Here is a 27,389-nt window from a genome sequence, read left to right as displayed (position 1 = left end):
CATAGATCGTCAGAACTTAGAAGGGCCCTTGGGTTCTTAGATTTTACCCATCACTCAGAATTTGAAATTTAAACAAAAGGAAACTTCATAACCAGCTCCCATAAACTCACACACAGTTGCAACAGTTATAAACTTAGGCTGATGTTGTTTCATCTATACCCTCATTCACTTTACCGCATCCTGTATTATTTTGAAGCAAATTCTAGACGTATCATTTCATCTGTAAGCATTTCAGTATGTATCTTTAAAAGTTAATGGCTTTTTAAATTTAAAAAAACCCACAATTTTAATATCACATCAAAAATTTAACAAGAATTCTTTAATATCATATATTGAGTCCTTCAAATTCTGGTTGTTTTATCAATGTAATCTGTATCAGTGTAAATCTGTTTTGTTTTTTACAGTTTGTGTGAATCTGGTCCACATATTGTGTTTGATTGATACATCTTTTAAGAATCTTTTAATCCATAGGGTCTCTCCATCTACCCACCCTACTTTTTTTTTTAATATACAGGGTGTCTTAGTTATGTGTTGCCACATGACAAAATTTAACTGCATAAAACAGTATGCATTTATTATATCACTGTCCTGTGGGTTAGGAGCCTGGGCAGGACTTACCTGGGTCCCCTGTTTCAGGGTCTCACACAAGGCTGCCATTAGGGTGTCAGCCAGGGCTGCAGTCACCCCAAGGTGTGTCTGGGATAGGACCGACTTCAGAGTTCTCTCAGTGGTCATTGGCAGGATTCATTTCCTCCGGGGCATGGGACTGAGGCCCTCAGTTCTTTGCCGGTTGGTGGGTGGAGGTCACCTTCAATTCCTTGCCATGTGGGCCTCTCCAGCATAGCAGCTCACTTCATCAAAGCAAGCAAGAGGTGGCGAGAGCGAGAGAGAGGCAGCAGCAAAGAATTCAGTCTTTTATATACCTAATCTCAGAAGTGACATCTCATAACTCTTGCCATATTCTCTTCATTAGAAGCAAGTCATTAGGTCCAGGCCACACTCCGGGGGCAGAGCCCCAAAGGAACATGAATACCAGGAGGTGGAGATCATTGGGAGCCGTTTTAGAAGATCACTACTGCCCCGCCCCTGCCCCAAGATGAAGTTAGAGTCCAGGTCTGCTGACTATCAGTGTTTGCCTTTTTACCACCTTATTGATGCCACTGGGGAGAAAAAGGGCCTCTAACCCCTGTGTTCCATTTGCTTCTATCTGTGTAGTAACTCCGTTATACAGTTTCCTTCTATGATAGTCTGATAAATGTCACGTTTATATATGTCAGTAACCAGAGGCAGTTGTTAAAGATCATAGGTAGGATAGGTTGATTGGCTCTGAGCTTTTTTTTTTTTTGGGCTCTTTTCAGTTACACTAGTCCAAGTTAAAAGCAGACCCCAAATGGTTACATTATACAAGCTGTGAGGTTTTTAAACTTGTGACAAGGGACAGAAGGGAAATTCTACTCATTGCAAGGAAATCCTCACTTAAGCGTCAGTGAGCCAAAAGCACTTAAAACCCATGAACCTTCAGCTGGTCGTCCTTAGCCAGTCCAGTGTCCACGAGGAACTGGCATATGTTCTTGCGCTGGTCACCCTGTAGCTGAATTACTTCTCCATATTCTGGATGCTTAGTTACAGTACCATTGCAGGCAAATTTCTTCTTAAACGCCTTCACTAGTTTCTTTCTATCGTAATCATCAGCGATCCCTTGGACAGTAGTAAGGGTCTTCCTACCGTTTCTCTGTTGAATTCTTGTATGGATATAATCCTCAGTGCCAGCAGGAAGCAGATCATCACCCTTACTTGCATCAGCAAAGGGGTCGAAAGAGTAGAGGTTCTGGATAGCGGACATACGATACGATTCCTTTTCCTTGGTGGAAACGGCCTGCAGAAGGCGGCTGCTGGAGAAGGCGGGCAGGGGGGACGGAGCGTCGGGAAGCGAGGGGGCTTGAGGGGGAGGCTGCTGAGTCCTCGACGGTGGCTCAGTGACTGGGGCCGGCTCTCAGCTTTTTTACCTTAATCAAGAAATGAACCAGTCACCAGTCCTTAAAAGAATATAGACTATGTGTTTCACATTGTGCTAGGCCTGTGGAGCTACAAAAAGAATATTAAAGGATAAGAAGATAGTCTATAATTAGTGTGTGGTATGGGCAATAAGTGCAAAAAATGAGAAATCACATTGAATCAATTCAGCCAATAATGTTTGAGTACTTTCTGTAAACAAAGCTCCATGTTTTAAGTGCTGTGGGGAATATAAAACTCAGTAAGACAACCTTCTTCTCTCTCCTTAGGAGATGATAGAAGATAAAGGTATAATGCAAAGTAGACTGGAAGTTGCTCAAATGGAGAGACAAGTGCTTTGAGAGCATAGGATGGAGAGGCTTAGAATGTCCAAGCCAAAAGGGCCCTTAGAGATCATCAAGTCTCGTGGTCTTTACCATTTTGGGGACACGGACGCACTTAGAGAAGTTCAAGAAACCTTGCTAAGGTAAGGGAATCAAGTAGAATTAGACTATAAATTTTTCAGCTACTAGGGACAGAGGGACTTGGGTTGGAAATAGGTAGTCTTGGGCCATAGAATAGAGTACTCCAAAACTGGCAACTTTTTCAGTCAAACTTATACCTAAATTGGCCAAAGGTAGACTCTGTAACTGCTTTGTGTACCTATAATATAACAATAACCATGTTTTATAGCATGCAAAGTACTTTCACACACATTACTTCATTTGATCCTTTCAATCTTGTAGTCAAGACAGGTTGTTATTTCTATCTTACAAACGAGGAAACTTTGAGTAAAAGTTTCTCTGAATAAGAGAATTAGTATAATCCTACAAGGGTCCAGAACTAGTAAATTGGAGAGACAAGACTAGGGCTCAGGATTCCATTGCCTTTTGCACAGCACAGTATGTGTGTGAGTATGAGTGCTGTTTTGTTTTATTTGTTTTTAATACTGAAGACATCAATTTGAGACTTGTTGGCAAGCATGACTTACTAAAAGAGCATGATACAGAGACACAGCCTTAGCTGCAGGAAGGGGGACTTGGAGGGGACACAGGAGAACCTGGCAGGGAGCCTGACTATTTCTTCTTACTCGGGAATCCTCCCTGCCCTTTCAGTGCTGCTTGGTTACACCTCTGGCCCCACCCATCCACCTCTTTTAGTACTTCTTTAAAACTCTTTCAGTTGGAACTGGGCAAGTTAACTTCTCAAGGTTCCTCTCCTTTTCCTGGTGAACATAGACAGAGGGAAAAATGAAACTAAATAAACCTGTGCAGGGGATGTCAGGCTTAATCAGAATGGTCATGAGAAGAAAATTGAATTAACATTTATAGGATGTATTTTATGCTAGGCCTTATGTGCTTAGGCACTTAATGTGAGGCAGACGTGCTGACTACTACACTATGGAACCATGATTGTGCTTAGGAACTTAATGTGTATTTTCGTATGGCCCTTACAACATCACCATGAGGTTTAGAGATTATAATCTCTATATCCACTTGAAAACACTGAGATTGTGAAGTTTAGTCACCTGACCTGATATGTGACTGAATTATAGTGGGAACCCATTTTCCCTGACTCCCAAGACTGTGTGTACTGTTTCCATTATAGTGTGTTGCCTGGGAAGCAGGCAGGGTGGAGAGGGAGTGTGGAATAGAAACAAAGGGAAGTGCTCTAGGGGCTATAAAATGGAAAAAAAACCTTCTTGTTGGGGTAGAAATAACAATGACCCCCAAATGTGCCTTGAAGTTAAAATGGCAGCAGAAAACCTTTAAAACTCAGGACCTTTAGTAAGAAAGCCCAGTGTTCTGTCCTGACAGCACCAAGTGAAAGAATATAGAAAGGAGCTTTATCTTTCATTGTAGTAAGGGAAATGAGATGTATGTGTAAACAAAAACTTCTAGATACTCTGGGCATTTAGAAATCAGTCCAAGGGAAGTGGCATCCTAAGCGGGGTGTAAGGGTGTGAAACCTTTGGGTGACTTGCAGCTTGTGACTGCAGCAGTGCTCGGATGAATGCCTCCATTAAACAGAAACAGACAGAACAATTCTTCTTCCTCAGCTCTGCATTCTCCTTAATCCATCTCCTTCACTTTCAAACAACCAAACTTTTCTAAAAAGCTGTCTATAACTCACTGTCCTCCACTCACTCAGTCTGCTCCAGTCTGGCTTCTGCCCTTATCATTTCATGCAACACCTCTTACCAAGGTCACTAATGTCCTCCGTGAAGCTGAATTCAACAGATATTTTTCGTCTTTTATTTTCTCAGTGAAGTTGACACTGTTGACCACCCATTTTTTCTGGAAACACTCTCTTTTCTTGCCTCCAGTGACATAACACTGTCCTGTTCTTCCTCGTACTTCTCTGTTGTTTTTTGCAGGCTCATCCTCCATGCTTCAGCTATTAAGTGTTTTCTCCCTGGCTCTCCTCTCTCCTCATAGTGGACACTGGGTGATCTCATCCATTCCATTGGCTTTAGTAGCCACACCTCTGTGCACATGACTCATAAATGCGTGTCTCCAGCCTGGCTCACTCCCCTGTGCTCTAGACTCATCTGTTTATTGTCAGTCAGGCACTGTTCTAGGCCCTGGGGATATAGTGGTGAGCTACACAGAAGGTGGGGATAGAGGTGGGAGGAAGAGACAAGCAATAAACAAATAGACAAAGTGTCAGATAGCGTTGAGTGCTAAGGTGAGCATAAGCCAGGGTAATATGTGAGAGGGCGAGGGCTGCTTTATATCAGCTGGTCAAGTCTTTATAGAGATGGTAAAATTTAAGCTAACTTTTCAGTGACCAAAAAGAGCCAGCTGTACAAAGGGAAGAGGAAACAGTGCAAAGGCCCTAAGACAAGAATGAACGGTGTGCGCAAGGAACAGGAAGTGAGGCGGGGACCTGGTAGAAGATGAGGTCAGAAAGGTAGGTAGGGGCTGGATCACGTAGGGCCTTGTAGGCTATGGTTTATTTGGATTATTTGGATTATTCTAAGTGAAAGGGAAAGCCATTAGAGATTTTGTTGTTTTTAAGCAGGGTAGAGTCTTGATCTGATTAAATTTTTAGAAATTTAATTTGCCATTATTTGGAGGATGGGGACAGTTGGTAGCAGGGAGGCTTAAGGGGAGGCTGTTGTAGTTGGTAGGGTGAGAGTCCAGGAGCTTCAACTTAGGGTGCTTTATAGGGGATGTAGAGGGCAGAGGGACAGATTGAAAAAAATTTAGAAGTAGAATGTTGATAGGACTTGCTGGTGGGTTTGCACGTGGGATGGGAGGGAAGGAAGAATCCAGGATAATTCCAGATGTTTGACCTGGACAGTTGGGTGAATGGTGTGGCTATGAACTGAGATGGGGGCAGATTTGAAGAGGAATGGGTTTGGGGAGAGAAGACTAGGAGGTGAAGACCATCAAGAATATGAGCTAGTGGGGAGCTACAGCACAGCACAGGGAGATCAGCTCGATGCTTTGTGACGACCTAGGGGGTGGGATGAGGCGAGTGGGAGGGAGGGGATGTGGGGATATAGGTATACATATAGCTGATTCACCTTGTTGTACAGCAGAAACTAACACAACATTGTAAAGCAATTATGCTTCAATAAAGATGTGAAAAAAAAGAAGTATATGAGAATACATGAATTTGTGATGTTGATTAGATGTCTAGGTAGAGATGTCAGGTAGCTTGTTGAATATGCTTCTGGAGTTCAAGGGGGCCAGTGCTGGAAGTAAAAGCTTTGGAAGTCATTGATATTAAGTCATGGGACTGGATTAGATTACCCAAAGGAAGGAGGGTACAGATAAACAAAAGAGGTCTAAGACTGGCCCTCATCAAGCAGAGGAAGAGAAGCCAGCAAAGATGAATAAGGGTGAGCCAGTGGAATAGGAGGAAGATCAGGAAAGTATGATATCCTGGAACCAAGGAAGAATGTTTCGACGGAGAAAGAGTGGTTGTTTGTGTTAATGCTATTTAGAGGACAAAGAGATAACCTTAGAATTTGGTGATATTGAGGCCTTTGACCCTGATGAACAGTTTTGGTGGAGTGTTGAGAAGAGAAGCCTGGTTGGAGTGAACTGAGAGAATGAGAGGGGAGGAAATGAAGAGTGTAGGCAACTCTTCAAGAGGTATTGCTTTGAAGGGAAGCAGAGACATTGGGGCTGGAGGAGCTGGAGGAAGTGAAAAGAGCTCAAGAGAGTTTATTTTGTTTTTTTTGTCTTGTTTTTTAAGATGAGAAATTCTAAAATCTTGCTTCTCAAATGTGGCCTCGGATCTAATCTGTCCGGGACCTGCATGTGGTAGTGCTGTGAATGATTTGTACATTGCTCACTTCACATATAACTCACTGTGTGGTTCACCAGCACCCTTCCTGGTCTACCATTTGAGAAGTCCTCTGACCATATGCTTGGATGTTGCAACAATGCCAGCTTGCTATACAAATGTCTATATGCTTACTCTCAATTTCTGCAGCCCTAATGGTAACAGTTTGTGAGCCAGCGCTGGTTTGTGGACCATACTTCGAGTAGCCTCATTCTCGAGCATGTTTGTATGCTGATGGGTGTGAGTCTGTAAAGAGAGAAAAATGATGATGTAAGAGAGAGTGGGGATAACTGCATATGAATATAAGAGGAAATTGGATCCATAATAGATAAGAAAGGTTGTACGTACTTTATATATCAACAAAGACTCTTCATTGTAACAGTAGGGAAAGCAGAATGTTGGTGTGTTGTTAGGTTTGGAGTTAGGAAGATGATGTTCTGAATGTTGCGTCTTGGTGGCAAAGTCTTTAGCTGATGGGGGCTGGAGGTTTATCGAGAGGGAAAAAGATGTGAGAGTCATTTTGGGGAGTAGAAAAGTGAACCAGCAGGATTGCTGGCAGCATTGAGGGACCCCTTTGAAATTTGTGGTGATAAATTTAAAATGATACCAGTCAATGTAGTTATGTTTTCTCTAGAGATACAACTTAGTTTATAACTTAGCTGCGTTGGTGTAGGCCTGGAGAGGTTGTTAGTTTGGTTTAACAAGGATTGAAGTTTTACTGGTTGAAAATGAAGAAGTGAATTAAAGTTGTTTGCAGGGGACTGATTATGAGGGAAGTGAGGATGCGAAGGGGGGTGGGGGAGCATGTAATTCCGTTGTTACTCAACCTTATAGTAGTATCTGTTTAGTACTGATAGTAGTATTTCATTCACAGAGCTGTTACAAGGATTAAGTTAATTCATATAAATTGCCTAGAACAGTGCCTGGTACATAGTAAGTGCCCTGTATGAACCCAGTATTGTTACCTATTGTCTCTCCTGGACCACAGAACTAGCCTCCTTAACTGATCTCTTGGCATCAGCGTTACCTCCTTCCATCTGTTGCCTTACTGAAGGCAGAGTGATCTTTTTGAAATGTACACACCATACATCTATTTAACACTTAAATGACTTAAACTATTTGCATAAAGACCCAGATCCACAATTGGGGCTCCAAGGGCCTGCGTGGCTCTCACTGTATCTCTTCAGCCTCATCTCATCTCTTGTGTTTATTGGTTCTCCCGTCTTTGGTTACACAGATTTACTTTAGTTCCTCAAACTCACTGTACTCCCTCTTCTACTTAGAACGTGCTAACCACTAGTTGGAGCCTTCCTAGACTTCCTCCAGTGGGTCACTTTCTATTAATTGTATTTCATAGATTTTATATTGATATTTAATATGATTCTTTAATCACTGCTTTTCTGTTGTATCGTTCAGTGCCTTGAAGACAATCTGTTTTATCCCCAGTGCTTTTCCCATAGCTTGATGCACTGTCGGTCAGTATTTGAATGAATGAATGAATGAATGAATGAATGAAAATGAACAGACTGCTCATCGACATCATGTAGGTTTGTGATGTTTGGACTGTGGATCAGGACTGGCTTTTTTTGAGGGTGAGATCTGAGAGAGTATTCTTTATAGAGGAGGTATAATGGAGATGAGAAAGCAGAATTTGGGGCAGAAACACTTAGGTGAGAATCCACTTATCAGTAACAACTTATCAGCTATTGACTTTGAACCTCTAATTTTTCCTCATTTATAAAATAAACACGATGGTATTTTCCTGATAGGGTTATTACCGTGAAGATTAAATTAGGTAATAAAAGCACTTTGGTTCCTTTCTCCTTAGGGTAATTTCTGTGACTTTCTGTTTAACTACATTTGCCATTACTTGATATAATCCTTGTGGCCCCTTGATACCCTAATTATAGACTTCTAGAGGGTAAAGGCAGCCAGCATGTTCTTCAGCCAACTTTGTTAAAGCAGATGAATAACCAACAATTTCAGGCATGTGGTTCTGTTGCTTAACCCCACAAACATGGGCTAATTGCAAGGAAGCCTAGTCTCAATTATAACCTACTAGTTAGGAAAGGAAGCAGCTGAGCCAGGTGGCCTCCTTGAGGGCCTGCATTTAGATAGATATGCTAATCGCAAGCTAGTTTTATCAATTGTTTATTAATACTAAGTTCTTAAGTCTTTTCCAGTTCCAGTCTTGTTTATATTTTTGGGTGTATGTTGGGTAAGACTTCTTTAGTGAGGTGAAGAAACCCTGAAGCTCAGATATGGATAACTGGATGCCAGTCCTGTCTCTGGCTTTCCTAAAAGGGTCATAAGTCTGAGTCTGTTTGCTCATCTGTCATATGGGGGATAAGAGTATCCTCTTCTCATCTTAAGAGGTAATGGGTAAAAAAGTTATCCTGGGAGAAATAGAAAAAGACATCATTTTAGTAGCCCTCCATCATAGATAAGTGTTGAAATCTCTATTATTAACACAATTTAAGAATTAATGACAGCACTTGAGAAACGAGCACTTGCACTGGATTCTCTTCCCTGCAGGCAGGTGGTGTGGGTGCGTAGGAGGGGCATGAGAAAAAGGCAGGGTTTACAGAAGTTGCCATGTCTTTTGCAGCCAAACTCCAACATGGTGATCTGAGTGTGGGACACTAGTCAGTGATGGCACTAAGGTTAGCTGCTTTCGCCAATCCAGGTGGCACTAGGTTGACTCTCACCAAGCTCTTGGTACTCTTCAGCTCCAGACCACAGACTGGTCCCACCCCATCCTGCTAGTAGCCTGTTTACCAGGTTGAATTTTTGTTGAAGACACCACATAGGGCAGAAAAAACATTAAAATCCCTCCTGGATTTTTTCACCAACAGTCCTGAGAATGCTGCCTCAGCAGTTATAGAGGAAAACATTACCATCTCCTTGCTTCCCAGTACACACAATGGGCCACTAGATTTGACTCTTAGAACTTTGGATATTATGATTATGTCAGGTGCACATTTTTATCCTGCCCTCTTATTTTCTACCTTTATACTTTCTTCTTTGCTTATATTTGAAAGACCACAAGAGGTTAATTAGTGGATGAGGGGTGGCCTGGTCCACAAGAGTTGCAGGTAATGGTTTCTCCGTGATCCCTAGTCATTCTGGTTCTCTCTGATATCAATTTTTCTGGTAACAGAAAGTAATCACTGCATACACTCTGGTGAAAGGCCTGAGGGTGATTTTTCTAGAGACTGCGGATGACCCAGTTATTTCAGTTTGATCTACAAGTTTCATTGACCCTTTTCTCTGTCATCTCCATTCTGTTCTTAAGCCCGCTTCTTCAGAGAATTTTTAAATTTGAGATCCTGCATTTCTGTTCTAAAATTTCCACTTAAATTTTTTTTCAGTGTCTCAGCTTTTAATAGCTATTATAATAGCTACTTTAATATCCTTGTCTGATAATTCCAACATCTGGGTCATCTTAGAGTTGCCTTCTGCTGAGTGTCTTTTCTCTTGCAAATAGGTTTAGTTCTTTTAGTTCTTTATATAATTTGGGATTGTGTCCTGTACATGGATGCATGTGAATTATGTTGTGGAGACTCTGGTTTCTGTTGATGTTTTTATTTTAGCAGGCAGTTAACTTGGTTAGACTCAAAATTGCACGTTCTGTCTCACCTGTGGTGGGTGGCAGTTCAAATCTCAGTCCAGTTCTTTTGCCCTTAGCTGAGGTCCTTGGGTTATGCCCTGTGTGGACATGGTTCAGGGGTCAGCTGGAGATTGGGCAGGGCGTCACACGGAAGCCGGGCTCTCTGTCTCAGGCTCTCTTCTTTCTTCTCATTGTCTGTGGCTGCTCTGGTCTCTCTGTCTTCTGGACAGAAAGCCTAGAGTTTAATTTTAAATTGGAACTTCAGCTGGACAACCCTCAGGTCAAAGTTCCAGAAATGGGGAATTCTTCCCCTGCCAGTCCCTTCTTCCAGTTTTCAGCTTCTCTCCAAAATCTGCCAGCCATTGTTCACTTCAGATAGTTGTTTTTTATGTTTTATTCAGTGTTTAGTTGCTTATCTGTGGGAGGAATGTACTAGAAGCAGAACTCAGTACTAGCATTTTTATCCATTATAAAAGTGTTTTGGGAACAAAAGTGATACACATTTAAGAGAGTTTTTTTGTTTTGTTTTGTTTTGTTTTGTTTTTTTGTTACATAAATTAACCCATTTAAGTTAGCAACATTTCAAGCGGTGGTGCGTCTACTGGTCCTTCAATACCTTCAGTTGTCTGATGGCAGACTTTCCTGTGATGGCAGAAATGGTGTTGTAGGTCCAAGCACCACCAGCTACTGTTTTCATGCAGGAACCACAATGCCAAATGCCCATAGCTCATCTCTTCATCTCGGTTTTGCCACAGAAGGAGCAAGTGTACTTGGCGTGCTGGCTGATTTCAGTTTTACTTCACCATTTTCCTGAGGGAGGCACCATAATGGGTCTCGTATTTACCCACGATTCCGACTTTCTTGTGTTTAGCCATGCTGTCGCAATCTAGGTCCAAGCCCAGAGAGTAAGAGAGCTTTAATCTTCAGCAATGAAATGAGGATGGACTGATGCATTTCCTTCCTGTGGCTTGTTAATTATCTCAGGTGGACTCAACTGTGTTCACTTCAGCTAGCTTTGCAACCTTGGGCCAGTCTCTTCTTCTTGCTGGGACTCATTTTCTCCTCTGGAAATGAGGCGATTGGACTCTCCATGATCTGTAAGGGTCCTTTTATCTCTTCTTCTAGACACACATCCTATACACACAGAACCCCCACTATCACCACCAACGGTAATAGCAAGAAGCCTCAGAAGAGATGCCTAAGGGAAGTGGTGTGGCTGGATCTGTTGGGCTAGAAAGGCTGTGAAGGGGCAGCACTAAAGAGTTTGAGAATGTTTATAGTCATCCTTTGTTTCTGGGGACAGAGGACCAGTCCCCTGAGGATGCAAGAAGTAAATGACATTCAGAAGCAAAGGAAAGAAATCATTTGCCCTTAGAAATAAGGAGAAGACTGTATGACAGTTGAAAACAAATCAGGATCATCTGGAGTTCCTGTTTGTTTGATTTTTGGCAATGTATTTTATCCTCTTTTGAAAAGAATAGGCTCCTGGGCTTTATTAATATGCCAGCAAATTTGGCAGTAGGTGATGGGGGCAGCAGCTTTCAGTAGAGGTGCTGCTGTCACTGTTAGGAGTTTAGAATTTTCATGTAGGAAAGGTTCTAGGCTATGCAAAGGAAGGATGTGTATATGTGTGTGTGTGTGTGTGTGTATGTAAGGTGGGTGGAGGGGGCAGGACAGAAGATCTGTGGGCCAGTCCTGATGCTGTTTGAATAGCAACCACACTTAATCTGCTTAGACTGATTCTTTTTTGGAGGTATGTGGTAGGGGGAGAGAGAACTACTGCTTCTCCCATGCCCACCCAAGCCATCCCTTGGATGCTGCCCCTGGTACAGATCCTTTTTTCTATTTCTTTTCTAGCTGTTTCCATTGCTTATCAATAATTCTTATCTCTTAGGTCTTATTGGCTTGAGGCTTCAAGCCCTCTTTTTTTTTTTTAATTTATTATATTTATTTATTGGCTGCATTGGGTCTTTGTTGCTGCACACGGGCTTTCCCTAGTTGGCAGCAAGCAGGGGCTACTCTCCATTGTGGTGCACAGGCTCCTCATTGCAGTGGCTTCTTTCTCTTGTTGTGGAGTGCGGGCTCTAGGTGCATGGGCTTCAGTAGTTGCAGCACATGGGCTCAATAGTTGTGGCTCATGGGCTCTAGAGTGCAGGCTCAATAGTTGTGGTGCAAGGGCTTAGTTGCCCCATGGCATGTGGGATCTTCCCAGAGCAGGGATCGAGCCTGTGTCCCCTGCATTGGCAGGCAGATTCCCAACCACTGTGCCACCTAGGAAGTCCTAAGCCCTCATCTTTTTTAAAGCCATTTTAAAAAATTTTATTAAACATGCTGGATATATCATATATAATATATATGTGGACTATATTAAAATTATATATTAAAATTGTGTATGAATATGTAATTTTAGCCCCAAATTTTATTTTGGCAAAACATTCAGAATTAAATAACTAAACTATCCCTTGCCTGGAGGAGGGTGAGAGGGGGTGGGAGTTGATAGAGCTGAAGGATCTTCAGCAATATGAGGCGGATAGCAAGCAGCAGTTTCACTCACACCTGACGTTGATGGCACAGGTTCTGGTTCCTTGCTGGATTCAATTATCTCTACCCTTTTGAAAAAACAATCCAGTGATGTCTTGGTAGTAGCTCTTTTTTTCTCATCATAGATGACACAGTAGCACTAGCTTGCATTCTAAATGGCTGCTGGAACCTCCGTGTACCATTCTAGTTCAGGTACTGAGCTTCAAAAACTAACAGTGCCTCCTCAAATAAAGAAAATCCCCTTGCCATTTCCTGCATCTTGAATCTCTTCGGTTCTTCAGTTACTTCTTCCTCTTGTCCCTCTTCATTCTTTTTCTGGGCCTCCAATTCCATCAGGTTGTTATTAGCAAGCTCCTTGTATTGCACAGCAAGGAGTTCAGTGAAGTCGTCCTCTTGCAGCTCTAGCTGCAGCTTCTCATGAGGGGTGCTGAGTTGCTGGAGACCTCTTTGGACTCCTCATACACTTTCTCACATCCACGAAAATCACGAATAAACTGGGCAAAGGTGCTTCCAAACCCCATTCATGGTGACGGCCGTGACCTCACGCCAAGCAGAGTCAACGTTTTTTTATGGCTTTGTAGGTGTTATAATCCTTCCAAAATTGTTGCAAGGTTGTTCCTGATTTGTCATTTGCCTTTGCTTCCTGACAAAAAGTGTGATATAAATAACATTTCTTGAAAGTCACTGTAACTCCCTGGTCCATAGGTTGGATTAGTGATGTAGTATTTGGTGGCAGATGCGCTACTTTGATGCTGGGATGAAAGTCATCCATGAATGGGGGGTGGCCTGGAGCATTGTAGAGCAGCAAAAGAATGTTGAATGGGATGTCCTTCTCCAAGCAATATTTCTCTACCTCCAGGATAAAGTGGTAGAAAAAGCAGTCCTGGAAAACAGCCTGTGTAACCCAGGCTCTGGGGTTACTCTTCCACACCACAGGGAGACAGCCTTTGGCTATGTTTTGAAGGGCTCTTGGGTTCTCTGAATGATACACTAAGAGGGGCTTCAGCTTCATATCACTGGAAGCATTGCCATGAAACAACAGTTAGCCTATCCTTTGCTGCTTTATAGCCTGGCAGCAACTTTTCCTCCTTACTGATGTAACTTTGGTCTGGCATCCTCTTCCAGTATAGTCCTGTCTCATCCACACTGAATACCTGCTCGGGGAAATATGTGCCTTCGCCAATAATTTCTCAAAGTGTTTCAGGAAATTCCCAGGCAGCTGCCATATCTACACTGGCTGCCTCACCACTTACTTTTGCATTGTGAAGGTTGGCTCTAGCCTTGAACTGATGAAACCAGCCATGGGTGACATTAAAAGATGCGCCCTCTGATTCTTTGCCATGCTGCTTCTTCAAGTCTTCATAAAGGCTTTTGGCTTTCTCTTGACTCAGCATTAAGCTGAGCGGGACTTGACACTGATGCTGATCCTGCATCCACTTACTGAGAAGTTTCTCCATCTCCTCCATCACTTTTCCAGGCTTCTTGATTATTATCGTTGACATCTGGCACAGCAGACTTCACATATTCCATGATCTTGTCCTTGTTCTTTAGAAATGTGCTGATGGTTGAACAGAATGAGCAGTGTTTACCATCTTTTCTCCTCACTCCGCTATCTCAGTTATTTTCACTTTTGTTTCCATCGTTATCGCGTGGCGCTTCTTAGCAGTACCAGCTACATCACTGCTGCCTTTATGCTTGCTTCCGGACATCCTGGGCTTGAGATAAAGATACTGTACTACTGTACTCTAGATAGTACTGTACAGGAAAGTACACAAAAGCACAACCATTTGTAGAGGATGCACGCATGTGACAGTGTACGCCAGACGTGAACTAACTTACATGACTGGACAGGCGAGTGCATGTTTGTATCTTTGAAAGTTTGCCACTTGAAGGTTTGTATGTAGGGGACTTACTGTATGTAAAGATTTCAGAGGACAGTGTGGCCATGGTATAGGGTATATGAGGATAAATATTTGGAGAAAGAATTGTAAAAGTTAGCTGAGACCAAGCTTCTAAAGCCATTTTCAAAAAGCTATCATTTTATTACTTCTCTGTCTTAATTCTAGTCTTCTAGCTCCCTAGGAGGATGGAGGTAGGGTAGATTCTGTATCTGTATGTTCGTTATGGGGTTGGTGGTGGAGGGACCAGCAGCCTTGGTCCTGGCTGGATTAAAGGGATCAACAGCCTTGGAAGGAGGCCTCACGGTGGTCTGTGGGATATGTAAGGGAGGGATGGGCAGTTGTGATGAAAGGAGGGGGATAGTGTGAGTGTAAGATGATGTACAAAAGCTTTAGTTATGCCACTAGCTTAGAAGCCATCTTTCTGTTCTTCCTCAGGTCTGGGATAGACAGAAGTTTGACCCAGATGTTCTACCTTCAGTTACTCTTCTCCAGCGTTAGGTGTAAGACTCAGTGGGTTAGGATGCTTTTCAGTTCTCCTGTAGAAGGCTTGTTACAAAACCAGGCGTAAAGTTTCCAGACAGAGAGGCTGTATTTTTGTTCTAATTGATATAGTGTGGTTCAAGGCTGTTTTGAGGACCAAGTCTAGAAGGCACCCCAGTGAGAGTCAGCATGGTGACATGGCTTTTGTAGTTGGACAGACTTGGATTTAAACCCTGTCTGTCACTTACTCACAAGCTGTGAAACCTTGGACAAGTCACTTGACTTGAAATTTAGATTCTTCATCTGTAAGGGGGTGACGTTATTGTGTTGTTGTCTGGTATAAAACATAAAACATATTGCCTAGGATGATGTGGTGGACACTTCACAGATGTTTGTTTGTTTGTTTTTTTCCTTACCCATATTCCAGAACATCTTATTTTTAGTAGAATCCCAGCTTTAGCCCTAAGCAATTGTGTGTGACTCACCCTTTCCAAGCTTTAGTTTCCTTCTTTAAAATTAGGGCATTTAACTAGTTGGTTTCTGAGATCCTTCCTGAATGTAAGCTGTCATACAGATTTTTAGACTGTTGGGGAATGTGCAGGTCTGTTAATTTCAGGAATGACAGTGTCCTGGGACCATATCATCTGATAGGAAAGGGGAAGTCTCATAGAGCCATACTTCTTCTCTCCCCTGAGGAGAGAAATAGGCAGCTTCCTTCAGTCAGGATCTACATCCAGGTCCTGCCTTGTCTCTTTTCTGACACTGCAGTGTGTGTGAAGGTCTTTGGGACAGGCCTTTGGGTCAGCCCAGTCTTGGTGCAATTCATGTTTTACCTGTCTCTTCCCTTCTGTTTATATTCTCTCCAGGTCAAGAGGCAACTGCCATTGAAAGATAGTGAGTGACTGTTTCCAAGACAACAAGCATCAGGGGAGCAGCTGGAAGCATTGACAGAAAGCCTAAATTACCTAAATGGTAAGTATGTTGTACAGTGTTGTAGAGCCACACTGGATAGGATTGTGTGGTTTCTGAAGTCTCTACAATTTCCCCACCATTACAAGAGAGGGAGGAAAGTCATTATTTGTCTGAACAAAATACTGTGCTAAGTACCTCACTCATTTTCTCATTCAGTCCACCAGCCAACCTTCAGAAATAGGCCTTGCTACCATTTACTGAATACTTACTGTATGTTAGGCACAGTCCTGTTTGACAGACATTGTTTCCCTTACTATTTACACCACCCCTATGAGGTAAGTGCTGTTATTTTCAGCACAAGGAAAAGAGCTTAGAGAGGTTAAATGACTTCTCCAAGTTCCTGCAAGTAGTAGATGGTAGGACTAGATTTTAAACCTGGGTTATTTTCATTGCAGTATAATGTTTCTCTTTTGCGAAAAGTACTTTTTGGCTGAGGCAGTGACTGACAGCTAGTTCCTTTTCCTAGCCCTTTCCAGATTCTGTATGCCAGTATTTTATTGGTGTTGTTGACCAAGGCAGTGGAGAGTACTAATGAAACAGAAGAAACTCAGGTGGTGAGTGGCCAGAGGACCTGGAGGTCTTGGTCACCAGCGGTAGCTGTATAATAGTTAGAGCAGGGTTTCCTGGGAAGGTAGAGCAATGGGGCAACCAGAGAATGCGTCTGGGAAATGGGTGCTAGGCACAGGAGTGACTGGACGTAGGATAGGGGTCTTGGCAAGACCTCTCACTCTCGTGGGAACCCCTCCTGGAAACAGGCATAGTTCGGGACAGGACAGGCTCTTCTTGAGGGAGTGGGAAACTTCGAGGCAAATCCTTGCCCTGTTAATTGGTTCAGGATTCTTGTTCTGTTTCTTTCCCTGGAGCATTTTTCCTACCTCAGGGAACTGGGTAGGTAATGAAATTCATTTTTGGTTGGGTGGAGTGGCAACCAGTATTCATTTATTCATTGATCTTTCTGAAGGTACTTTACTCTCTTTTTATTGGAGCACCAATGTTTTTTTGGTATAGTTGGTGAGCTTGGGAGGGGGAAGTAATCATTTTCATCAATAAAATTTATTACACATACCTCTTACATACATAGAGTATTTTGTTGGCTACTGGGACTTATGTTCTGATGATACCACTTACCACATGCCTAGCATAGTTCTTGGAGCTAAGTATTCAGCATTAAACAAAACAGAAAAAAATGCTCATTCTCAAGGATTATATTCTAATGGGTAGAAACATTAAAAAAAAGAATAGCTAGATATAAATAAACAAATAAGTAAATAAATAACACCCATAGGTGATAGGTGCTCAGAAGACCAAAAGCAGGGTGAGATGGTAATAGGGAGTGATGGGGAGCTGAGAGGTTCCTCCTTTTTTTTTTTTTTTTTTGAGAGAATGCTGCTTTATATAAGGTCATCAGGAAGGCCTCTGATGAGGTGATATTTTAAGCCAAGATCTGAAAGAAGTGAGGAACACACTCTGGGAGATACCTGGGAGAAAAGCATCCCAGGCAGAGGGAACAGCAAGTGTAAAAGCCCTGAGGTATGAGTGTGACTTGTTCTGTCCAAGGACCAGCAGGGCCACCAGTGTGCTAGAGTGGAGGAATCGGGAAAGAGCAGTCGGGGGTGAGAGCAGAGAAGTAATGGGACGCACGTCACCTAGGGCCTGAGAGCGGGGGTAAGACCTTTGGAGTGCACTTTATTCTGAGTGAGATGGGAGCCACAGGGGAGTGGACAGCAGGGGAGAGACATGATTTGACTTAGGTCTTAAAAGGCTTACAGGTTTTAAAAGGCTTACTCTGTTTGCTGTTGGAGAATAGACTGTGGAGGGTAGGGAAAAGTAGGCAAAGGCGGAAGCAGGGAGACCAGGTAGGAAGCTTTTGCTATCTGTCAGTAGTCAGGGCAGGGATGATGGTGGCTCAGGCTAGGGTGGCCGTGCTGTGTAGCCAGAAAGGAATGGATTCTGGACATTTTTTTTGAAGGCAGAGTCAAGTTCTAATTCTCCCTGTAGAGGTGTTTGATTTATCTGGAGTTAACCTCTAGGTCACAAGTGCTTGAGGGTATCATTGGAAACTTGACAGTGATCCCTGGTAAAATTCTAAAACTGAGCAGAGGATAAGAACACAGGGATGACCCTAGAAGTCACTAAGAGTAACTCATGCTAACTGATAATTCTTTTTTTTTCTTTAAGTTTTGCCATGATGTTACTTAAACTGTAAAATCAGTACAAGTTTGTTATTGAAATGTTAAACAATAAAGGAAAAAAAATCACACCATCGAGGGATAATTACCATATATATAGCACTTTGAGGTGCATCAAGGCAATTCATTTCTGAAAAGGTTCCTAGACTGGGGAATCAGGAATATGCTACAACAGTAATATGTCTTAAGTGCTAAAATTAGGTATTTAACATTTTCTCATGTGATCCCAAGACAAAGAAAATTTGGGGCTGGCTTGCATGCAGCTGATATACAAGTACTGATGAATGGATCAACATTTATCTAGAGGGCTTGTGTTTGGTGTCATTCTGGAGGACTGTTCTTGATTATATTTTGTTTAACAATTTGAAAATCAATTTGGATGAAGATACAGAAGAGACATACCTGTTAGATTAATAGTGAGTGAATGTTTGCAAACTGGAAGATGTAGAAAATATTTAGACAATTGAAACTATTGATTGAAACTAACTTTCAAGTTGAAATGAAAAAATAAAAGGTAACGTAAGCTTAAGATGGACCAGGTCAACAAAAATATTACATGAAAAATTTCAGAAATAAACAATCTATAAGTTTTGAATTGTGCGCTGTTCTGAGTAGCATGATGAAATCTTGCTCCGTCCTTTTGTCCAGTTGACCCTTGAACAACGTGGGTTTGAAATGTGCAGGTCCATTTATATGCGGATGTTTTTAAGTAGTAAACACTATAGTACAGCATGATCTGCAGTTGACTGAATCTATGGATGTAGAACCCAGGATACAGAGGAGCTGCATATGTGGAGGGCCAACTGTAAGTTACACACGGATTTTTGAGTGCTTAGAAGGTTGTTGTCCCTGACCCCCACACTGTTCAAGGGTCAACTGAATAGGAAGAAAAAGTACATGTAGGGTTTGGTACCGTGTGTAGTTTCAGGCATCCACCAGGGGTCTTGAAACATATCCCCTGTGGATAAGGGGAGATACTCTTACCTACAGGTTTTAGGACTGTGCACTTTTGTGGGGGGGCTTTTTGAAAAGATGTCAGAAAACTGCAGTGAAAGATGATCACCATCAGAATGGGGCAGGGGAGGCTTGGAAGGAAGCGGAAAAGGGAGAATGTGGGAATTCTAAACTTAGTCCTCACATATTAACCACCTCAGCCTCTGCACCTGCTGTGAGATTTCAAGGGCTTTTATGTTGTCAGCCATATCAGTTACCTGCCCTGCTCCTCCCCTTGTGCCTCTTGTGTCAGTACTGCTGAGTTACTTAAAGTTCCCCAAATGCAGCATTGTTTTGTTTGCCTGCCTTCCCTTCCTCCCTCCCTGTAAACAAGTACTTTATACCCTTTATGGACCACTGTTCAAAGTGCTGGAAAGACAGCAGTAAAAAACAGCTACAAATACAAAAAACCACGTTTCTGACCTCATACATCTTATGATCTAGTAAAAAGAGTCAGACAGTAAGCAAATTCTCAAGGAATTAAGTGGTGAAATGTGCTACGAAGAAACAAATAGAATATCTTACCTTAGAGCTGTCCAAAGATGAAGTGAGTTGCCTTGGGATGAAATGAGTATCTTTCGTGTCGTTAGAACTGTTCAAATAGGAGCTGAATGACTTACTTGCTAGATCATTTCTTCATTGAGTGAGAGGTTAGATCAGATGATCTGTAAATCCTTCCCAGCCTGGAGAATCTCTACATGCTAGTTAGGCTCCCAACCCTGAGGTTTACATATCTAAAATACATGAATTTGTGATTCTGGGAAGAATCATTTAAGTCCAGTAATTAAATAGAAACACTTAAGAAGTGATGGTGAGAGGTGGACAACCGAAGGCGTTAAGACAGGTAACTACAAACTGTCAGGAGGAAGCTGTTTTAAAATAGTTCTCCCATTTTCCTTTAGATCAGAGACTGGCAGCCCACTGCCTAATTTTGTAAATAAAGTTTAGTTGCAACACAGCCATGTCATTTACTTATATATTGTGTATGGCTGCTTCACACTACTACAATGGCAGAGTTGAGTAGTTGGGGCAGAGACCTTAGGCCTTACAAAGCCTAAAATATTTGCTGTCAAACTAAGTTATATACTTACATGGATACTATCAAACTTTAAAGAAGAAGTTTGCTGATCCCCTACTTTAAATGACTGTTGGGAACAGGAAGTGAATCATGGCAGCTGTGTTGGGGGAGAGGGAAGGGCAAGTTTGATTATGTCCTATTTCAGACCTTCCTGGCCCACTAGGACAGGAAAAAGAGCCAGCCTCCAAAATGCTGGATAGGGCCACTTGGAGCTGGGTTCAAGACCTTTGGCAGAATGGAACTCTGAATGAGAAACAGTTGGTGATGTATCTTTCTATTATGAGTTGGAACTGAGTTAGACACTGGTGTGTGTGTTGGGGGTGGGAGTGGGAGAGGAAGTTGGCATTAAAGAATGGACTATCCTTCTCTTTCTTCACTTTCCCATGATTTCTGAGGCTTAATATAAACAGTTTCCTTCCCAGACCCCACCCTTGGGCATAATTAATCACTTCTTCCGAGCTTCCAGTGCACACATATCGGGTGGTGAAATACACTGAGTGAAGAAAAAGCAGGGTAAGAGGACAGGGAGCAGAAGAGTAGGTGCTGTGTTTTGTGAGATGGTCAGGGAGGCCTCTTTATTCTTGTTTTATAATTGGTTCTAGCTTTCTGATTCCTTAAAGGCAAGGGTCGAGTCTTAATGATCTCTCTCGAGCACTTGGCAAAATGCTGGGTGCATCATAGATATTCCATAGATGTCTACTAAATAGATGCATTTACCTGGATAAACTATACTTGATGGGGAATGCAGGAGGACTGGAAAGAGAAGCGTCTATCTCTTCCCTTTGTGGATGGTCCTGGAGGTAGCAAAGCATTTCTTTCTCTGGCTGTGCTTAGGGTCAAAAGGTCAGAGATAAGTGACACTCTAACCTCATTTTCGATCCATTTCCTTATTTTCCCTGGTAGAAGGGCTGATTTTAGTGAGTTACTCTTTTTAGGAGAATTCTGCCTAGTGAAACTTACCTTAGGTATGCATAGAACTTTTCAAAGAGCTTTTGCTGACTTTAACTTTTGCTGTGAGGTAGGTGGAGTTGATACTTTTTTTCCCCTAATTTATTTATTTATTGGCTGCGTTGGGTCTTCGTTGCTGCGTGAGAGCTTTCTCTAGTTGTGGTGAGGGGCTACTCATTGCAGTGGCTTCTCTTGTGGTGGAGCACAGGCTCTAGGAGTGTGAGCTTCAGTAGTTGTAGCACTCAGGCTCAGTAGTTGTGGTGCACAGGCTTAGTTGCTCCTTGGCATGTGGGATCTTCCTGGATCAGGGCTCGAACCCATGTACCCTGCATTGGCAGGTGGATTCTTAACCACTGTGTCGCCAGGGAAGTCCCAGGGGTTGATATTCTTTTATTTTTTTCAGAGGAAGGGACTGAGACATGGAGAAGATCAATGACTTGGCCAAATAAGGTAGCATTCTTAAAGGAATATGGTCTTTGGAACTAGACTTGGGTTCACCATCTGGCTATTCTTACTGTGTGACCTTGGGCAAGATTGAGGGTCCCGATCCCATAACGTTATTGTGAAGGCTAAGTAGAATAATAGTAATAGCTACTGTTTGTTGTGACTTAATGTGCAAGGCATTCTGCTAAGTGCTTTACCTGCCTGAGGATTACTATATTGTCTTTGTATGGATGAGAAAACCTTAGAGAAGTAATTTAATTAAATAGATCTGGGATTCCTAGAGAAAGCATGTATAGTAAGTACTTAACATTATTGTCTGTCGTATAGTCATGCTCGATTTGGGGTTGTTCTTTATTTGTACCCTTTATACCTTTCTGTTGTTATTGGTCTGTGTATAATCAGAACACCTAACTGTAAAAATGCTTAAGAATTTGTAGGGAAGTGCTTTTATGCAAGAGGAGTCCTGGGCAGAGAGTCAAAAGTCTTTGCCTTTGCTGAATTGCTGGAGAAATCTTGAGTCTCAGTTCCTTCATTTTTAAAATAAGGGGATTGGACCAAACAGGCAGTTTTATTTTGTTTTTTTATTATTTTTTAAATGTTTGTTTATTTAGGCTGTGTCAGGTCTTAGTTGTGGCATGTGGGATCTTCCTTGCAGCTTGCAGGATCTTTAGTTGTGGCATGAAGACTCTTAGTTGCAGCATGCAGACTCTTAGTTGCGGCATGCATGCGGGATCTAGTTCCCTGACCAGGGATCGAACCTGGGCCTCCTGCATTGGGAGCATGGAGTCTTACCTACTGGACCACCAGGGAAGTCCCAGGCAGTTTTATTTTAAATAAAAGCAGTGGAACTTTTTTGTAACAGTCATATGGGGGAAGCCCAATATGCTAGGAAGCTTAAATCAGTTCGCTTTGGTTGACAGAGAGAGGGCCTGACTCAGCCTGCTCAGACGTTTGCCCCTGCTCTCTTTCCCCAGGTGACCCCAGAGGGGGTTTGCTGAGTCTGGTTTGAAAGTCAGTGGACTAAATGATCTTTCAGCTGTGTTTTGGCTATATGAAATCCCATTCTAAGGAGTGGAAGATGATCCAAAAATATTTTCTGCTTCAACACTAGCTCCAGTAATTAGAACCTATATGAGTGGTGTGGTTTTCTGGTATTTATTTCACATTTCCATGACATAGACCTGAAAGCCAGATGGGTCATCGTCCAACAGGGAGAAGCACTGTGCAGGTGGCTTGGGGCTTGGGATAAGGCCTTTCAGAGCATTACCATGGGACCTGATAACTGTGCTGGCTGTATCTGTTCTTGTCAGTTGTTTTCTCCATTGTAATCCATGAGTAAGTAGCTCCTTGACATCATTTTTACTACTTTCTGTTAATGGTTAGTGCCAAAGGGCTGACCACACACTTGCTAATTAGGGAGCTCATTCAGCTCTATTCATTCATCGAATTTTAAGCATTAATTATGTGCTAGGCTTCTTGCTAGGTGCTGAGAATACAGTGGTGAATAAGAAACAAGCTGAAGAGATAAAATGAGTAAATACAACTTGAATACATTGTGATAAGCACTGTGATGGGACCAATACAGCAGACTTAAGCGCAAGAAAGAGGTGCCCTGATCTAGCTTAGGGTTTCAGGAAGGAGGTGCTCCAGGAGCTTCCAGGAGGAGGTATTGCCTAAGGTGGCGTTTGAAAAAATGAGGAGTTATTATCAAGCTAGTGAAGGCCTGGAGATGAGAGAGAATGCAAGGTTTGTGGAACTTCGAGAGTGCAGAGCCTGCCCGGAGTTTGGAGACAAGGCTGAAGAGGTAGGCAGGGCGGATCTTGAAGGACGTCACGTGCCATGCTGGGAAGTGTGGGCTTTGTTCTGAGAGCAATAAGGGCCTTTAAAAGATTTTGAGTAGTGATGTGTGATAACTCATCTGGTAAGTATTTGCTGTATATTCAGTGAGTTTCGCTTTTTCATTCCTTGTGCTATACTTGTTGATTCATATCAGAGTCTTGAACAGAACATATAAAGTTGGCACTAACAGCCAAATGAATAAAAAAGCAGTGTAATTCCCAGACTCTACTAACTCAGAACTATAGTTTATAGATTGGGGCTGTACTTAAGTTTAACATTTCCCTCTTCTAAAAAAGGGATTTGTTTATGAAAAATGTATAAATTAGTATAACTAAGACTTGTTGAGAATGTTTCAGTTTGGGGTAAGCTGTGGTTTATTTTTTTGTTTTAAAAACAGCTTAATATATAATTTATATATCATAAAGTTCCTCTCTTTAAAGTATACAATGTAATGGCTGTCTAGCATATTTGTGAGCTGTTTTAAAGCACTTTGTATTATAGAAGCATCATTTATCCTCCAATAACCGCTTTGCCAATACAGATCCTTTGTATTTGCTCATTTAAAAGTGGTTTATGGCCCATACTTAGTTAATCCCCAATCCCCTCCACCCTGTGTATAAAACTGGTAGTTAAATTTTTTGTTGTTGTTGTTGTTCTGTATCACTAGGCAAAAAGAAGTTTTTTTGTATGTAGGAAAAGTAGATGGAAATAGGGAAAAGGTTTCTTTCTTATAAAATATAAACATAGGTTTATTTTTTTTCCTCTCCATTTTTGAGAATGAGGAAGTCTGTAAGCTGGGAGAAGGAGGAGAAGGGGAGACCAGAAGAAGCAAAGGTGAGAAGACAGAGAAGGACAATACCCAGGGAAGCTGCGTGGTAGAGAGGGAAGAATAATCAGGGAGCGGGAGAGGCTGAGGGAGGGAGGCAGGCTCTGTATTTCCAACACCTCGGAGGCCTTGGTGTTTTTTAAAAGCTGAGCATGGGCTCCACCTGGTGGCTCTAGGCTTTAAGTGCAATTAATGGAGGAGATCTTGGCATTGGGGAGAAGAGACATTTGACATCTCAAATCCTGCTTAAGGTTGTTTCTCTTTTGCCCTGGGCTTTCTCATAGGATCATTGTTGAGTCTGTTTTTCTCTCTCAGTGATGGCTGTTTTTCTCTTATGGCTCAGACCTTGTTCCCTCCATCCTATCTCCTAGGTTTAAATCTAATATCAGACTACTTCACCCAGTGTCCTTATTGTTGCTGTCATATTGAACCCCAGGGTCACTGTCTCTCATTTCTCAATGACTATAGTTTCTTGTTTAATGTCACTATTTGCAACACTAGTCCTGTTAATCTGTGGGCTTTCAATGTACAGTTCAGGAATCCTTGCAACACCTTTGCCTCTCAGTTATTATTTCTCTCTTCCAGTGATCTCACCCCTCCCTGTACCCAGCATTCCCATCATCATACTTTAGGTTTTTAACTTTTTAAGTTAAGACTACTTTTTTGGAGCAGTTTTTGAGTCACGGCAAAATTGAGGGGAAGGTACAGCAATTTCCCATATACCCCCGTCCACTTCGCTACTCAAGCTCCCCCGTTATCAACATCTCCCATGTACATTTCTTATAGCTGATGAACCTCCACACACATCATGTTCACCCAAAGTCTATAGTTTGCATTAGAGTTTACTCTTGATTTTGTACATCCTGTGAGTTTGGACAAATGTATAATGACCTGTATCCACCATTAGTGTATCATACAGAGTAATTTTACTGCCCTGAAAATCCTGTGTGCTCCCTGTTCATCCCTTACTTCTTGACATTATCAGTTACTGCAACCCCTTGGTAATTTCAATTCCCTGAGATCCCTCTCTGATTACCGTTTGCTATCTTTGAAGCTCATTCCTGCTAGTACCCTGACTCTAACAATCCTTCAGTCCTCACTGGTACCTTCAGTTCATTGGTCCTATTACATTTTCACTGTTCTTCACATGTTCTTGTCTCTCTTTACTGAAGCTCCCTTGTGCACACCTCTAATTTCCTCACTCTTTTCTTACTTTGATACACTGGCAAAGTTCCAACCCTGTTTCAGTCCAATTCTCTCTCCTCTGTGCCTTTATCTGGTCAGCAGAACAAGAATGAACATAAAAACACAACCTTGCTGATTGGTTTCACTTTAAATCATAACCATGAATTTCAAGTGGGCCCTTAATATTGCCTGGCAGTCATTCTCTATTTTCCATTCACCTAGATGACCACTTCTGAAACCTCTACTACTCTACCCACTGCCCTAGTCATCATTTTAAGATGACAGTCTTGCTTTCTACTTCAGTTAAAAGGCGAAAACAATCAGAAGAGAACACTACTAGATTCCTTCCTTCCTGCCTACCCACTAACACTTGAACCCACATACTCTGCCTTCCTGCCTCTTACCATAGATGAACTGTCATGTGTTTTTTTTTAAGTAATGTTGTTTTATTTTTTTAAAATTTATTGTTTTATTTTTTAAAAATTTGTTTTATTGAAATATAGTTGATTTACAGTATTGTGTTAGTTTCTGGTGTACAGCAAAGTGACTCATATATATATATATATATATATATATATATATATATATATGGCTTATTACAGGATATTGAATATAGTTCCCTGTGCTATACAATAGGACCTTGTTGTTTATCCATCATATATAATATTTTGCATCTTATCTGTGCTACTGCTGCATCATATGGTTAAGAGTATGTTTAGTTTTGTAAGAAACCACCATACTGTCTTCTAAAGTGGCTGTACCATTTTGCATCTTCGCTAGCTAGGAGAGTTCCTGTTGTTCCACATCTTCACTAGCATTTGGTGTAGTGGTAACTTTAGATTTGCATTTCCCTGGTGACACATGATGTTGGAGCCTCTTTCCATATGCTGATTTGCCACCTGTAGGTCTTCCTTAGTGAAGTGCCTGTTAAGGTCTTTGGCCCATTTTAAAATCAGGTTTTCTTATTGTTATCAGATATGTCCTTTGCAAGTTTTTGTTCCTTCAGCCTGTGACTTGTCTTCTCATTCTCTTGACATTGTCTTTTGCAGAACAGTTTTTAATTTTAATGAAGTTCGTTTTATCAGTTACTTCTTTCATGAATTGTACTTTTGGTGTTGTATCTAAAAAGTCACAGCCAAACCTAAGATCACTAGGTATTCTCCTTATGATATCTTCTAGGTGTTTTATAGTTTTATGTATTGCATTTAGGGCTGTGACCCATTTGTGAAGGGTGTAAGGTCTGTGTCTGTATTTATAGTTTTGCATGTGGATGTCCAGTTTGTTCTAGCACCATTTGTTGGAAAGACTGTCTTTGCTCTGTTGTATTGCCCTTGCTTCTTTGTCAAAGATCAGTTGACCACATTTCGTGGGTCTATTTCTGGGCTCTCTGTTCTGTTCCATTAATCTGTTTGTCTTTTCTCTCACCAATATCACAGTCTTAAATATTGTAGCTTTTAAAGTAAGTCTTGAAGTTGGGTAGTGTCAGTTCTCTAACTTTGTTGTTCTCCTTCAGTATAGCGTTGGCTGTACTGGGTCTTTTGCCTCTCCATGTAAATTTGAGAATCCATTTGTCTATATCCACAAAATAACTTGCTGGTATTTTGATTGGGATCACGTTGAATCTAGAGGTCAAGTTGGGAAGAACTGACATTTAGAGAATATTGAGTGTTAGAATCCACGAACATGGAATATCTTTTTAACTCAGAGTTTTGTGGTTTTCTTCATATAGATCTTATACATATTTTGTGAGATTTATACCGGTGTATTTCATTTTTAGGGGGTGCTAATACAAAGGGTATTGTTTTTTTTTTTTTTTTTAATAAATTTATTTATTTATTTAATTTATTTTTTGGCTGCGTTGGGTCTTCGTTGCTGCACACAGGCTTTCTCTAGTTGCTGCGAGCGGGGGGCTACTCTTCATTGTGGTGCCCAGGCTCCTCATTGTAGTGGCTTCTCTTGTTGTGGAGCACGGGCCCTAGGCACGTGGGCTTCAATAGTTGCGGCACATGAGCTCAATAGTTGTAGCTCACGGGCTCTAGAGCAGAGGCTCAATAGTTGTGGCGCACGGGCTTAGTTGCTCCGTGGCATGTGG

The 27,389-nt window shown here is 41.8% G+C and overlaps 2 protein-coding genes, 1 non-coding gene and 1 pseudogene across 4 annotated transcripts in view; 1 reads left to right on the top strand and 3 right to left on the bottom strand.

The window, feature by feature from the left end:
- The window catches only part of LUZP1 (leucine zipper protein 1), an 88,768-nt gene that overhangs the window by 44,741 nt on the left and 16,638 nt on the right, over positions 1–27,389 (top strand). For both annotated transcript variants that reach the window (XM_057699329.1, XM_057699337.1), the window contains exon 2: positions 15,690–15,795. The gene's annotated coding sequence lies outside the window, so the exon portion shown is untranslated. The remainder of the gene's footprint in view (positions 1–15,689; positions 15,796–27,389) is intronic.
- Positions 341–19,631, bottom strand: LOC130831355 (eukaryotic translation initiation factor 1-like). Its single transcript, XM_057699390.1, has 2 exons — positions 19,503–19,631; positions 341–2,006 (listed from the first exon to the last, which is right to left on the bottom strand). The coding sequence occupies exon 2, from the start codon at positions 1,841–1,843 to the stop codon at positions 1,502–1,504; it is 342 nt and encodes a 113-aa protein (XP_057555373.1). The 5' UTR covers positions 1,844–2,006; positions 19,503–19,631; the 3' UTR covers positions 341–1,501.
- On the bottom strand, positions 10,500–10,776 carry LOC130831362 (60S ribosomal protein L37a-like; annotated as a pseudogene).
- On the bottom strand, positions 22,185–22,257 carry TRNAW-CCA (transfer RNA tryptophan (anticodon CCA)). Its single transcript has one exon. It is a non-coding gene; the product is annotated as a tRNA-Trp (tRNA).

This window comes from Hippopotamus amphibius, chromosome 1 (assembly GCF_030028045.1).
Source record: "Hippopotamus amphibius kiboko isolate mHipAmp2 chromosome 1, mHipAmp2.hap2, whole genome shotgun sequence".
NCBI classification, from domain to species: Eukaryota; Metazoa; Chordata; class Mammalia; order Artiodactyla; family Hippopotamidae; genus Hippopotamus; species Hippopotamus amphibius.
Note: the sequence above shows the minus strand (reverse complement) of the source record. Positions and strands in the feature narration are given on the sequence as shown.

What these genes read in the sequence shown, in the direction of transcription:
- LOC130831355 (XM_057699390.1), bottom strand. Translation starts at nt 1,843, where the DNA reads ATGTCCGCTATCCAGAACCTCTACTCTTTCGACCCCTTTGCTGATGCA.